General features: G+C 44.9%; 1 protein-coding gene across 6 annotated transcripts in view; it reads right to left on the bottom strand.

Moving 5' to 3' along the window:
- PHACTR4 (phosphatase and actin regulator 4) overlaps nucleotides 1-16,146 on the bottom strand; it is a 73,589-nt gene that overhangs the window by 52,452 nt on the left and 4,991 nt on the right. For 2 of the 6 annotated variants that reach the window (XM_063453652.1, XM_063453644.1), the window contains exon 2: nucleotides 12,437-12,492. The exons of 1 other annotated variant lie outside the window; for it this stretch is intronic. In XM_063453652.1, coding sequence (XP_063309722.1) covers nucleotides 12,437-12,492 — 56 coding nt within the window. Of the gene's footprint in view, nucleotides 1-12,348; nucleotides 12,493-16,146 lie in introns of those variants that run through there. 3 more of the 6 variants (XM_063453698.1, XM_063453689.1, XM_063453672.1) reach the window with 3 other exon arrangements.

A 16,146-nucleotide genomic window follows, 5' to 3' on the forward strand; every position in this document is an offset into this window, starting at 1 on the left:
TGCTGTAAAAGTGCATTGAAAATCCCAGACAGATTTACACATGTGCAGTTGATAGATCTCTTCACTTTGCAACATCTTGACAGAGAAGGAGTCTGATCAGCGTGCCAATGAAAAGCAGGCTCCGGTGTCTGGTTTCCCTCTCTTGCAGCACAATGATGCTATCTTTCTGTTAGTTAGTGGACTGATCTGAAACTGAACTGGGTGGGTAATGGAAAAGGGGTGGGACTGAAGAAACTACTCCGAGAGGCATTCTTGGATCACCAGACGGTGCTGACGGACGTATCGCCGCTACAAATCCTATAAGCGGGATTATACCGCTGTACACTATCCACACCAGAGCTGGCCATAGCTCCCTCAAATGTGAGTTTTTTTTACCTCTTCTTATCTGCACACTGAACCACATCAAAATTGAGAGCACTATTGTCGCTTTCCGTCTTTCTTTTCCGAGTTCTGGACTACCAGACGGTGTTGACTGAGACCCCCTCCCTACATATCCCATAAGCGGGGATTATACCGCTGTACGCAATCCACACCAGAGCTGGCCATAGCTCTCTTGATTGTGAGTTCTCTACATTTTGTTACCCATCACACCCTGAACTTTCATACTATACCATTAGTCGCCTCTACCTCTCTTGTATTTACATATACGGAACGGTCTACACTAGACGCATCCACAGAGGAACTCTATCAAGTATCCTAGACCATCTATTGGCACCCTAGCAATACTTTACTGGACTATCTACCCTTATTTGGCGCAGCCCTTCCATATCTTTTTGTATCTATCCACCGAAGGACCCGAGGGGTTTTCCTTCATTTGGGTTGCTGCCTACCTTGACTAATTTTGTGATTACTAGCGCTGAATTCTGTGTTTATCTGAGAGGCATGCCCAATAATGCATTCTGACCAAGTTTGTAAATGTTTATTACATAGTTTTCAATTTTAAATATTTTTTTTTAATTCTTTATTTTGTCAGTGTTTAAGTTTAACATGCAGGTTTGCTCTGCTACAACGGCAGGTGCAAACCACGTTTCAATCATAGCATAACATTTCTTTGAACAAGTGAGGCAATGCAAATCATACAAGTACATGGTAAGAGCAGTTGAATACTGGTGACATGCCTTCCATGCTGTACATGGCTAGAGTCCTTTATGCAGTGCTTGCCATTAACACTATTTTTATTATTTAGTCAGGTTTGTTAAACAAGTTTGTTAGACCATGGGTCAGCCATGGTGTCAGGGGCTTAGAGTGCCATTGAAGCCAACGTGTGTATGGCCTTAAGTCAGTGGCTCTGTGGTGTGTGGAGGTTGTGAGTCAGTGAGGGTGTATCAGTATGATTGGAGTGAAGCTAACGATTATTGACCTGAACGGACGTGTTTAGTCAGGCTTGGTTACATCGTTCACCCGCATCTCGGTTAGGGTCTCGGTGGGTGTATCGTCAGGGCCGTCTTTAGCGCGGGGCAAACGGGGCAGCTGCCCCGGGCCCAGTTGCTCCTGGGGGGCCCCAGAGCAGCTGCTCCGTGGGCCCTGCGATTTGCGCAGCCCCCCTTGGACCCAGTGGTGCGGCTGCACAGAGCCGCACCATCCCGCATGCTAAAGAGGGCCCCCGGGTGGCCCATGCACTAAGGGCCACCCGGTGGACATGTGTCAGCAGGGGCCCGGTCGGGCGCTGTTACGCTTAAACAGCGCGACCGGGCCCCTTCCTGTTCGTCAGCCGGCTGGGAGGAAGTGAGTGCCGCGCGTCACTTCCTCCCACCGGAGATCAGAGCCGCACAGGAGGAGAAAGGCAGGGAGGAGGGGAGTTTAAGAGAAGAACTCCCAACTGCCTCAGCCTGCCACTGTTCCCCAGGGAAACCACCCTCCAGAAAAGGTAAGGGCGGTTGGAGGGTGGCTAAATGTATGTCAGTATGTTTGTGTGTGTATGTCTGTCTGTGTTTCAGTGTATCTGTGTGTGTATATCAGTATGCCTGTGTGTCAGTATGTCTGTGTGTGTGTCAATACTTCTGTCAGTGTGTGTGTGTGTGTGTCAGTATGTCTGTGTGTGTCAGTATGTCTGTGTGTGTGTCAATACTTCTGTCAGTGTGTGTGTTTGTGTGTATATCAGTATGCCTGTGTGTGTCAGTATGTCTGTGTGTGTGTCAATACTTCTGTCAGTGTGTGTGTCAATACTTCTGTCAGTGTGTGTGTGTGTGTCAGTATATCTGTGTGTCAGTATGTCTGTGTGTGTGTGTGTGTGAATACTTCTGTCAGTGTGTGTGTCAATATATCTGTGTGTGTGTCAGTATGTCTGTGTGTGTGTGTGTGTGTGTGTGTGTGTGTGTGTCAGTATGTCTGTGTGTGTGTGTCTGTGTGTGTGTGTCAGTATTTCTGTCTGTGTGTGTCAGTATGTCTGTCTGTGTGTGTGTCAGTATGCCTGTGTGTGTCAGCATGCCTGTGTGTGTCAGCATGCCTGTGTGTGTGTGTCAATACTTCTGTCAGTGTGTGTCAGCATTTTTGTCTGTGTTTCAGTATGTCTGTGTGTGTGTCAGTATTTCTGTCTGTGTGTGTGTCAGTATGTCTGTGTGTGTGTGTCAGTATTTCTGTCAGTGTATGTGTCTGTGTGTGTGTTAGTATGTCTGTCTGTGTGTGTCAGTATGTCTGTGTGTATGTCAGTATGCCTGTGTGTGTCACTGTGTCTGTGTGTATGTCAGTATGCGTGTGTGTATCAGCATGTCTGTGTGTGTGTCAATACTTCTGTCAGTGTATGTGTCTGTATGTGTGTCAGTATATCTGTCAGTGTATGTGTCTGTGTGTGTATGTATGTGCGTCTGTGTGTGTGTGTGTGTGTGTGTCAGTATGTCTGAATGTGTGTCAATATGTCTGCCAGTATATATTTGTGTGTCAGTGTATGTGTGTGTCAGTATGTATCTGTGAATGTTTTAATATGTCTGTCTGTGTGTGTGTATGTGTCAATATGTCAGTGTGATTGGGGGTTGGGCGTAATTGGGGGGTTGGTGGATTGAGAGGGTCACAGGGCCGAGGGGGCCCAACAAAATTCTTTGCCCAGGGTCCTATTCATATTAAAGACGGCCCTGTGTATCGTGCAGATCGATAGGTGAGTGTCGGTCCGGATTGTGGGGTGACTTAGTGTGTGCTGATGCAGGTGGGTGTGTGGCCCATAACCTATGGGAGGGGTGAAATGACGCCATATGATGTGTGTGATCCGTCTGATGTCCTAGTAGAGGTGGCTGGTTGGTCGTCGTGTACTGGGGTGTGCATAAGGGGGGGGGGGGGGGGGGGAGGTCAGGCTGTGCTTTTTTATAAAGACGTAAATACAGGTAAAAACAACATTTAAAAGAAAGAAAGAAAGGTCAGGTTCGAACCAGTGCAGGGTTTCATTATCTAATGTCCCGTCTGTGTTGCCGATGGCCACTGCTGTCCATAATTGTAGCCAGTGCTCAGCTTGGCGTCCTGTGGATCAGGTGGTGGTGTTTCTCGAAAGCGCAGGACGAAGGGTATAACCATGGTCGGGTCCCAGGATCTTGTAGGTTGTTCTAGTGTTGCTGGTATGGTGGATATGCCCAGTTTTTGAAGAAATGGTACGGCTTCATCCATGTATGTAGGGCGTGCGTGTTACCGGCTTGTGTGACTATTATGGAGTTGTCCGCCCCCCACCTGTATGGCAGGCCTGCCGAGCGTAGTTGGGTGGTGACTGATCCACAGGATTTCCTCCGCAGTAGGGTAGCCCTTGACAAGTCCTGGAAGAATAGCAAGGTGGATTCCTCAAAGGTAAGTGGTGTTTTGCCCTTTATAGCTTGCATGATCTGTATCTTGTCCTGAACTGTGTGGCATCTCAGGATAACGTCTCGGTTCAGGTTGGGTTTCGTGAGAGTTGTCGAGGGGAGGTGGTATATACTGTCGGCAGTCATTTTGCGGGCCACAGCTGGGGGCAGTATAGTTGCGAGGAGGCGCCTCACATAGTGGGGTAGTTCTTCTGCTGACACTGCGGCCGGAATCCCCCTGATTTTTATGTGGGAACGGCGGTGTCGGTCCTCCATGACTGCAAGCTTTCCCATCAGAATTCTTTGGTTTTGTTGAAGTTGGAGGACTGTGTCCTGTACCACAGCGATCTTGGTGTGTGCATCTTTCACGTTGTCTTCAACAGCTCCCACTTTCTCTCTAACATCTCGCAGCTCAGTTTTGAGCTTTGCCGAGTACACCTCCAGTAGTTTGTGGATGCTGGCAAGGAGTATTTTCAGATCCCCTTTGTGGTCGGAGAAGAGTCATCTGCGGTGTTTATGGGTAGGGACGCTGTTGTCACAGGGGTCGGTGCTACCTCCGGCTCCCGCCTCACTCAGAGATTCCTCCGGTGGTGGAGGGGGTTTGGGTTGTGCCAGCCGTTGGAGCATGGTCCCGATGTCTCTGTTGTCAGACCCTGTGGCCGGCTTTTGCGATCTGCGGCCCATAACCAGTTCGTGTGTCGGTGACTCTGCTCCTGGCTGGTCTGCAAAGTTTCTCCACGGGTCTCGAGGTCTGTGGCTGTCAGCGGGCGGTAAGCCTCAACTCGGCAACGCCGCTTAGGTTGCCACTGAGGCTGGAAAAAAGGCATCAGCCGACTCAGCTCAACTTGCTGGTTCAGGTCTTATGGGTTTTCAAGGTGGATTAATGTTATTTTCGTCTGTATCAGACGGATTGAGGGTAACTCAAGAGGAGCTCATGAATATGGCGTCTGATCAGGTCTGCATGCAGAGTTTTATTTATTTTTGCTTTATTTATTTTGGTTTGTATACTTGTTCTTTACAATGTATTATCAAGTGATGCATATGCCTTTAACAAGGCTTTAGGCCCTTGTAGTGGCAGAACAGATGGGTAAAGATTTGAAAGTATAAAGTATGATGAATGCAGGTTCAAAAGGGAGTGTAAGAAGCCCTAGTGTGGTGCTACAGCAAACACACAGATTTAAACATCATGTACCATACAAATTTATAGAATGTCTAAATTTCTAACAACACTTTACAATTACTCAGTAGGGCCATGTAAAAAGTAATTGACAGACAAAAAACTGACTGATACAGGCGGATTACGTTTGGCTGTCCACAATTTTTCCTATTGCAACATTATTCCCTATGGTTTTGTTACTTGTATGCACTGTATTTCATAAGCATTCGTCTGGTTGTTCGGTAAAAACGCAATAGATACAGAGTTGAATACCTCCGTTCGACATACGAAAAACTACCGAACAACCAGACCACCCTGGAGAGAAGTGTGGCTCCAATTTACCTCCCCATCGTTCTTCACACCAGCCTAATTGTAAAGTATACGAATGTACTGGGTATTCCCTGGCTGGGCGCCGTTCGACATACGAACACATGTGGCAGCCATCTTGCCATACGAACAACCAGCTGTGTTTGGTCGTCGAGTGTCTTGAACCCAAATCGGACACTCGACCATGCGAACACCGCAGAGACCTCCACCAGTACGTGAGGAAACACATGACAGCAGGTCGGCAATCCGGGAGAGCAGCAGAACCATACCGCACAGTGCCCGACGAAGAAATTCGAAACTACAGTCGGGTAAAGGAAGTCATACTCGCCCAGTATGCCACAACACGGTTCAGGGAGCTGAAAAAGACAGAGAAAGACTCTCACGCTGAATGGGCCTGCCGACTACATCGAGCAGCCCTAGGATGGGTACAAGCCAACAAAGTCCATGGAGGACCTATTACAAATGCTGCTGTTGGAACAATTTTATGATGGGGTCACAACAGACATTCAAGAGTGGGTAAGCTACTGCAACCCTACGTCCCTCACTGAAACGGCCAGGAAAGCAGATGAGTACCTGGATGCCCGCAGGACAACAATAACCTTTGCTAGCCAGGACAATTGTAAGGCCCACCACCGCGACAGCTTCCATCACCCCCACAACAGCAGTTCCGGCAACCCAACACTGTGCAGTGCCACCAGTGCCAAAAATGGGAGCACTACAAGCGAGACTGCCCGCAACGTAGGGACAGGAACACATGGATCTGGCCGGGTCCACCACCACGAGCAGCGGCACACTACTATCAGACCGAGACACCAGCACCATATGTCGCCGCCGTACCCACCCCAGCAGTCGAACAATGGGAAGTACTACATGCGGTTGATCCACTCCAGGCAGATGCGTATAACCGCCAACACCATCGGCAGGTCGTCCATCTGGAGGGGAAAGCGGTACAAGGGCTCCGCAATTCGGGAGCCACCATAACCTCGTCCGCGACGGAGCCAGGACCAACAGAACCATGGCCGTGAGGGTAGCCGGGGGAGCAGTATACCGGCTACCCACAGCAAGGGTACATTTGAAATGGGGAGCAGGGTCTGGACAGGTGGAGGTGGGGTTAATGCCACAGTTACCGGCAGAGGTTTTGTTGGGGGAACGATCTGGGGAAGCTCACATCTGCTTTTGAACCCCAGATCCCCGCCACTGGAGAAGCACACCCAGTTGTCACCCGTCAACAGGCCTGCACCCAGGACCACAACGCACACCCGTAGGTTCAGGCAAGAGATCCTTCCCCTTCCTTAGAATGTGTCCCCTGGGCTTCCCCTACCGAATTTGAGGCAGAGGTGAGCACGGACCCCACATTACAGGTATATAGAGATAAGGTCACTTCTGCCCAACCCGGTGCAGAGGGGGAGAGATTTGTATGGGACAAGAAGTTACTATACAGGGAGTCTGAGAAAAAGGTAGACGGTCAGACACGATTATTAGACAGCTAGTGGTACCACAGCGGTACCGATCAGAGTTGCTCCGGAAAGCGCATGATATTCCCCTATCCGAACATTTAGGGGTCAGTCGCACCCGGTATCGACTGACCCAGAGTTTTTTCTGGCCAGGAATAAGTCAGGAAGTCCTGCAATACCTGTGACATGTCAGAGAGTTGGGAAGATGGGGGACCACCGGAAAGCTAAGTTACACCCCTTACCCATAGTCGGGGAACCGTTCAGCCGAATATCGGTGGACATAGTAGGTCCCTTAAAGAAGCCTAGCCCCTCTGGTAAGAACTATATCTTGACAGTGATGGACTACGCTACCAGATATCCAGAAGCGGTGGCGCTGACTAATATACATGCTAAAACGGTAGCAGAGGCCCTCATGCGGATTTTCTCCAGGATGGGGTTACCCAGGGAGATAATCTCGTATCAGGGAACGCAGTTCACCGCGGAAGTTACCCAGCACCTCTGGAAATTCTGTGGCATTAGGCCTATAGTTAGTGCCCCCTACCATTCCCATACCAATGGGCTCTGCGAACGGTTCAATGGAACATTGAAATAGTTGCTCCGAACCTTCGCTGAGACCTACCGGGACTAGGAGCGATTCCTGCCCCATCCTCCTCTTTGCATACCGAGAGGTGCCGCAGGAATCCACAGGGTTCTCCCCGTTCAAGTTATTATTTGGGAGGCGGGTACGAGGTCCACTAGATCTTATTAAGGAACATTGGGAGGGAGATCGTAGCACAGACGGTACCCCCATCATACCATATGTGCTGGAGTTCCGAGACCGACTGGAGGAATTAACCAGGTCAGTACAGGAAAACCTTCAGACGGCTCAGACACGTCAGCGCACATTGTATGATCGGGGCGCCAAGGACCGTAGCTTTCAGGTCGGGCATAAAAGTTAACATTTTAAAACCTGTCCGACATGATAAGTCACAGGCTGCCTGGCAAGGCCCTTATAAAGTGTTGGAACAGAGATGTGACACCACTTATATAATTAGTCCATGTGCAGGGGCAGGAGGGCGACACATGCTCCATGTGAACATGACGAAGCCCTACCAGGAGCGCTCCGAGGAGGTGACTGCTATATGCGGGTTTGACAGTCTTCCCCTCCCAGACCTCCTGGAGGATGGAAAGTTGTCTAGTGACAGAGGAGATTAAGTTGGGAGATCGGTTGAACCCACAGGAGCGTACCGAGGTACAAAAACTGTTGAGAGAAGCAAGACACCTTCTCTAATGTACCTGGTTACACTCCTCTGGCCACTCACCGAGTAGAGATACCAGGTCAACTCCCATTGCGCCAGACTCCATGCGCAAGGAGATCAATGAGATGCTCCAACTGGGGGTGATTGAACCATCAGACAGCCCCTGGGCCTCCCCCGCAGTCCTTGTACCCAAGCGGGTCCGTACGACCCGCTTCTGCGTGGACTACTGGAGGTCTAACGAAAAGACAGTGTCCGACGCCTATCCTATGCAGAGGATAAACTAACTGCTAGACCGGATGTCCAGGGGCCAATACCTCACTACCATTGATCTCTGTAAGGGATATTGGCAGATCCCCCTGGCCCCCGGACGCCATCCCCAAGTCAGCCTTCGTCACACCATTCGGCTTATACCAATTTAAGGTAATGCCGTTTGGGATGAAAAACGCTCCGGCTACCTTCCAAAGGATGGTGGACCGACTCCTAGATGGATTCCAGGACTACACCTGCGCCTACCTGGCAGGAGCACCTGGCCCATATAGGGGCGGTTCTATATAGGATTAGGGAAGCAGGCTTAACGCTAAAGCCTGACAGGTGTAATATAGGGATGGCAGAGGTCAAGTACCTCAGTAATCGAGTAGGCTCTGGGAAGCAAAAACCTGTGCCAGCAAAAGTAGGCCCAGTGGCCAACCCCCAGAACCAAGACTCAGGTGTTAAATTTTCTAGGGACAGCAGGGTACTACAGGAAGATTGTCCCCAACTAAAGCGCCCTGGCCAAACCCCTTACTGACCTTACCAGGAAAAACCTTCCCCGACAAGTAACCTGGACCCTGGAGTGTGAGCAGGCATTCCAACAATTGAAAAATGCACTTGTAAATGCCCCTGTCTTGGCAGCTCCCAATCCAACTAAATGTTTTCTTGTTCACACATACGCTTCAATGTTTGGACTGGGGGCAGTACTGAGCCAAGTCGGGGCCGATGGCGGAGAACATCCCGTGGCTTACAACAGTCGGTAGCGGTTACCTAGAGAAGTAAGCTACGCCGCCATCGAGAAGGAATGCCTGGCTGTGGTGTGGGCCCTGAAAAAGCCCTTTTCTTTGCTCACGGATCACAACCAGTTGCTCTGGCTAAACCAGGTGGCTGGGGACAATGTCCAGCTGCTGCGCTGGAGTTTGGCGCTGCAGCCATTTGACTTCAACATCCAGTACCGCCCGGGAAAACAGAACAGAAACGCTGACAGGTTGTCTAGAAAAATGATCCGTGAGCAACCCCGGACATCCCCAAGCCGATCAGTGATGGATCAGACTGTGTATGCCGGCTTGTGGGCAAGGCTGAGCAGTGTAGCGGATTACGTTTTGACTGTCCATAATTTTTCCTATTGCAACTTTATTCCCTATGGTTTTGTTACTTGTATGCACTGTATTTCATAAGCATTCGTCTGGTTGTTCGGTAAAAACGCAATAGATACAGAGTTGAATACCTCCGTTCGACATACGAAAAACTACCGAACAACCAGACCACCCTGGAGAGAAGTGTGGCTCCAATTTACCTCCCCATCGTTCTTCACACCAGCCTAATTGTAAAGTATACGAATGTACTGGGTATTCCCTGGCTGAGCGCCGTTCGACATACGAACACATGGCGGCAGCCATCTTGCCATACGAACAACCAGCTGTGTTTGGTCGTCGAGTGTCTGGAACCCAAATCGGACACTTGACCTTGCGAACACCGCATAGGCCTCCATACCTCCACCCGTTCGTGAGGAAACACACGAACGGCCCAGCGTTCGGTAGAAAGATGCCCACGAACAAGGGGATTCATACGAATCCAGGCAAAGTCTATTCTGCTCAGTATTTTCGTGTCTCTTACCCCGCGAAGGCCAGAATACATGGAACTGCTTTCGGCTATTGCCTCGTGTGCGGTCGGTCAAACAAACACTTCCAATAAATTCCCGAACCCCTGATCCGATCTGGGTGATTTTTGAGTATGTTGCTCACCCAGATCGGGGCTATCAGGGGATGTATCATTTAGGGTGTATGTCATGTCTTTGGGGTACATCTGGAAAACAGGGAAAAGGGTGTGTGGAAACTGTTCTGTTAATTCGGTTCTCTCTCAGGCTGAGGGGAGGAGATGTGGGGGCTGTAACTTGTATATGATTGGTTAATGTACAATTTTCTGTGGGTGTCTCCCTTGCATGGGAGAGATGCATAAAAGCAGGGTATGTGGCATTAAACATCAGTTCTGCTCCTGATACGGTGTCGTCCAGTTATTGGGAAACGTGATGGGATATTCTTGGATTGTTTTATTTGTTGCTTATGCCGTGCTTGCTGTGTTAACTACTTGTTCCTGAGCTCAGTCAAGCCAATGCTTTCTCATAGGAAAGCATTGGGAGGCTACTGCGCCTGTGCGGTAAAACGCAGAGCTGCACCAATCAGCAGCTCTTTACAAGGATGCATTGAATCAATGCAACTTTATGGGGAATGTTAAGCGCCTCCATTCAGAGCGTAGAGATGCTGATCTACATAATGCTGTAGTGGTTCTTGTAGCTACAGTGCCCTTTTAAGAAAAGAGAAAAAAAAAATTCTAGCTTTTAACTTTAGCTGGCTTACAGATCTCAAGTAAATGTGTGAAGCCCTGTTCTAATGGTATATGATAAAATCAGTTATTATATGCCTGGTAAACTATTCTGAAACATTAAATATAAAATCTTCAACAGTTTGGAAACAATGATATTATACAAACCAGCAAGAATGAGACTAAAAAAATAAATTTGATTGTAAAATATAATTATTTTTATATAGTTAATTTAGAAAAGTGCCAATTAATTTTGTAACTGGGGGTCGAGTGGAGAGTCCCATTAAAGAGAAAGTCTAAAAAGAGTGTAAGACAAGCTTAAAAGAGAAATAAGTGTCTAACGGAAGAAGTGTCTATCCAATTGGCAGCCAAGGGGCGTTTCCCAATTATAAAAGTGATTTCTCATAGAATTGGAATTGAAATAGGATACAACACAACCCATAAAGTACTTCAGCAAGCGGAAGTGCTTATTGGGTGTAGAGTGGTCCTTCAAACAGCACTAAATTACTAGTGAACAAAGAATAGAGAAAGAGGGGAGCCTGATTTTTTTTAGGCTACAATGCAAGAACAAACGATTATCCTGTGGACTAACTGAATGCGTGCGCGGCTCTTGCCACGCATGCAGCCAATGGCGTCGGAAGGAGGAGGAGAGTCCCCAGCGATAAGGGAGCCCGGCGCTGGAGAAAGGCAAGAATTTAACCCCTTCATGACCCTATAGTCCGGCGGGATGGGGATCTATTAACACTATAGTGCCAGGAAAATAAGTTTGTTTCCTGGCACTATAGTGGTCCTTTAATAGATCAAGATTACATTATGAGTGTATCGCTTTTTACGAAGTAAAGAAAGTGAAATCCCATACGGCAAAATAAAGGAATTCCTCAATTAGCCTATATGACACAATAGTTGTATTCGTTATAAGAAACATGGTAAAGTTACAGAGCATACTTACTTTTTTTTTAATGCCTATATGACATATCTTCAGGGAGATCAGGGTGGAGGGAAATTTTAAGACATGGGAAACCAATAGGAACAAAACCAAAAAAATGTTGCTTCATACAGTATAGTTACATTTTAATGTGATGAATAGAAACAAATAACTTTTCATAACCCCCACATGTCACAATTTCAGGCTCCTGTCTACCTTACTGATGTTGTCAACCCATATCAACATGCAAGTCAGATTTTAATTTTAGATTATAGCTCTGCTTTTAACATACTTAAAAAGGGTTACTCCAAGCACCATGACCAGTGTTTTCAAGTGGTCGTTGTAAATGGAGTGTGTATGGGCAGCATTTTGCTATAAAACGTTGCACACACAGAGTTTCAGCTCATTGCACAAAACCAATGAATGGACGGTGAGCTCTGTGAAAGCCTGATACATGACCATCTGATGTTCAATGCCCTCATGGACGTTGACTGTCACAAGAAAACTATGGGAAGCAGCTAGAGGGTGAACAATATACACTCATGCTTCATACTATCCAGTAGGATACCTCTGTATTATAGTAACTTCACTTAACACCTAAAATGGTTGATCAAAATTCAATACATATCCACTTCAGTACATTACGTCTCCCTCCATTGCACAGTGATTAATTCCAAAGCAGAAATCAAAGAAACAATGTATTTTTTGTGATTGTAGTGTAATATGGAATAGGTGCACTGAACAACGTGACAAAAATGTAATATGAAAAGAAAAATCAACATAAAACAAACAATTTGAGAACTTGCAAAAAAAAAAAAAAAAAATAATAATATGTTCATACATAATAAAAAGACAAAAATAAAACCACAACATAACACCCCCTTTTAAAAGCAGCTAAAAACTGTACTCATGAGCTTACAATCAAAATGAAAAGATATGTGAACAGCGTAGCGCTTATAGACCAGGCAAGGAGCAGGAGCAGAATACTGCACACCTCTAGAACTCACCGCTCCTGTCCTCCATTTCAGGGGCGCGGAGGGAGGGGGACAGCTCTGTGGAGGACCTAAGGAAATAAGAAAACAGCTCAGTGATTGATATTCCACAAGTATACACTATCCTATAACACAGATAGTTGCCATGTAAAAACATTTACTTGCAGTGTCTGGCAGCCTAACCGCTCTCCAATGACAGAAATGTAGGAATATAAACACTTTGAGCTAAAGAGATTTCTGTAGTATCTGGCAGTAAAACTGGAGGTAAAGAAACTCTGAAGTGTACAGCACTTCAGTCCACGACAAAACATTAAGAAGACTTGGAAATATAATGGACCAAACTGTAAGGAAGGGTTAAAGCTTGCTGAGGATTATGCAATATGGAATTCTGGGGTTCTCGATTCTCATACAGAAGGACCTTGCCTGGCACATAGTATCCAAGTTCCCTTCACAGGATGTAGAAGCACAATGTGTTGAAACTTTCCCTCTACAATACAAACCGAACACATGAGTTACTCTGAAATGACTACTAACACACCCCATTCATTATACATTGTAATTTTATTGTAGTAAAATTAGCCCTTTGTTGAGTAGTAAAGTGACCTTGAAAAACCAAGAGGGACACTCCTATACCTGTACAAACTTACACGTTTCATAGCACAGAGTATTCTGCAGCATTCACAAGTATAAGCACTTATTTGAATAATAACTCAGGAAAGGGGTGGTAAATGGTTAAACAAGTATAGTGGAAGCAGAGGTAAACTATTAAGAATGTGAGCAGCAAGCCTGGACAGGCAATACTATGGGTTGAATGCAATGCCCTGACATAATGCTCACCCTCCACTAGTTTCACTGCTCTAAAAAGCTAAAGGAAGCAAGTCTGACTATAAAATGACATTATCAGAAAATAACCTACACATACATAGTATAAATTACCATAGTTTACATAGCAAGCTAAATGTTATTCAGAAAATCTTGGTCTTCCTCTCTACCATATTTCTCAAAACTGGAGGCATTTAGGATTCATATATTTTTCAATTGGTTATATAGGTTTATTTAACTCAGCACTGAGGATATCTGCCACGTATTTACGTACCAAATATTGCCATTATGTCCAACTTCCACCAACCAATTTTCAAACATACGGTTTTGCGAACTTATTTTTCATAACTCACCAGTACAATGTAAATCACAATGATATTGACGTCTTCATGTGAGGCAGGCTAATACACAAAACTCATACACACAAGGCGTTTCTCTTTTGTCGCTTAGTCCTGGCACACACTTGCAGTGTTAATATTTACCTAGTACTTCATGACCTAGAATGGAGGTTTATGCATACAGAAACACACACACATGCCCATTGTACTGGGCTTACAGCTGCAGTTTTAACATTATAAATCTACTTGGACTCAAACAAAAATGTGGACAATATTCTTGTGCAATTTTCTGTATGTACATGTCTTGTATACACGTACAACCCATTCCACACATGCAAAGTGAAATGAATGCTAAACAGCATACACCAATACAATATACACTATATATATATATATATATATATATATATACACACACACACACACACACACACACACTACTGTATAAACGCATGGCTATGAAAAACCTCAATAAGAACACCATACTAAAGGAAGAAAACGTTAACACCCCCCCCCCCAAAAAAAAAAAAAAAAAAAAAAAACAACAACAATCAAAACAGGAGTGCAACCCAACCACCAACGCACGTAAATACCCAGCCACATAACCCCTGATGTGTACGCTTAGATGGGGGTAGCAGCCTGAAGGATGTATTTACTTACCTTAATGTGTTGTTTAATTGCTATTCTATTTCTATTTTCAGTACCACTTAATACTTAGAAAAATATTCTAATAAACAAAGATTGACCAAAAAAAACAAACAAAAAAAAAAAAAAAAAAAACAGGAGTTTTGTTTTTTTTTTTAAAAAAGGGGACATGCAACAGACTTCTTTCTTAAAGATGATGCTTTGTAAGTGATAAAATGTTTAGAATGAAACAGGCCCATAATAAAATGTAATGTAAAATATATATATATACACACACACACACACACACACACACACACTTTCCTTCCATGGAAAGAAAAAAAAAATCACTTACACTTTCCACTATTCAGTCAAATGCTGCCATCAGTTTATTCAGTGTCAAAATATTAAACTGCACAGGCAGATTTTTTTAAACAGCATTAGGAAAGCACTTACCCTTTTTCTAAACACCTCACATGAAGAATACTTTCAACATGCATCTTAACCTCTGCAGCACAACTGCTCTTATTACTTATATAATTTCAAAAGCTGCCAAGCACTTTCACATAAGATTAGCTTTGTCCTTTTACTCTCATTCCTCAGATGAAAGTCCAAAATAGATTTTGTCAATGAATCTACAGTACTGTGCAAAGATCATTTGACATTCTGAAAAACTAACTCCAAGTTTGAGTTGACCTTCTGATTTTATTTTATTTTTATTGAGGCCATGCTACATTTTGGTTTTGTTTCATGGGTTTTCTTCCCTTGTGCTGTATTTTAATGATTATATTCCTTCCTTTGCCACTTGTCTATTTTATATTATCTTTTCTTCCTTCTGCCAGATCTTAATATCTAAGTGCAGCCATTTTGTTCTCCTATGATCATGAGGTCTTCAGTTTTTCACTCTGTGCGATTAGTTTTACTGATGAATTGCAAGTAAATTTAATTGTAACTGAAACAAAACCTTGCGACACCTTCACTGTCAAATTTTGTCAACCTGACTGCTATACATAAGAAAAACTAGTCCATACTTTTCTTTATGAACACTTGATAACTCAGGGGAGAAAGCTTTTTTTTTTTTTTTTTTTTTTTAATTCAGGCACAGAGCTCTATAGGAGTAGATTAGATAAAGTGTTTCTTTAGAAGTAACTAATGTGGATCAATCAGTTGGTGAGCTGTGGAAGGAGTAGCAACAAGAGTCAGTGGGCAGTACCAAACGTCAAACTGTATGTGAGGGAGACCAGAGACAATCTTAAAGTTTTTCGCTATAGTGAGAATTTAGGATAATGTAAAAGGCTGAACACTGCTATTTAACATTGAAGTTTCTGTACAACTGACAGAGACATTGCACACAGACCACTTCAATGGTCTGGGTGCCTATAGTGTCACTTTAATAAATGTGTTCTCAAAACACAAAACACTCAAATTACGGTCTATAATTTGGTTTGGTATGGCATAAGACTTTTGTACATAACTAAGCTTGAGGCATAATCCCTTTAAAAGTTTGTCACCTTCAAGGATCTTTGCAAGAACCCTGAAGTGACTGCCCCAGTCCAGGAGATACCTGAAGATGTAGCCTGCCACAAACTGCAAGAGTACAACACTGATGTTTATGGAGGAATTCATGAGACCACTGTTGCCTCAGTAGACAAAGTTTCACGGTCTGCAAGAGGATTCCCACAGCCATTATTACTAGCAATGACTGGTGGAACTGACAACTAGGACATAAGCTCCACCTTTTGGCGATTTCAGGCTTTACAATAGGAAAAAGTAATTACACCTCTGTCTTATGGAAAAAAAAAAAAAATACAATGAAAATCACCTATATGTTAACTTTTTTGTGAGGTGCCTTTTATATTGATATTAAAATTTTTGCAAAATGACAACATAATCCAGTTCAATGCCTAATGCAAAGCCTCGGCAAACAATGCAAATGGAGAA

This window comes from Pelobates fuscus, chromosome 1, assembly GCF_036172605.1.
Source record: "Pelobates fuscus isolate aPelFus1 chromosome 1, aPelFus1.pri, whole genome shotgun sequence".
In the NCBI taxonomy this organism is placed as follows: Eukaryota; Metazoa; Chordata; class Amphibia; order Anura; family Pelobatidae; genus Pelobates; species Pelobates fuscus.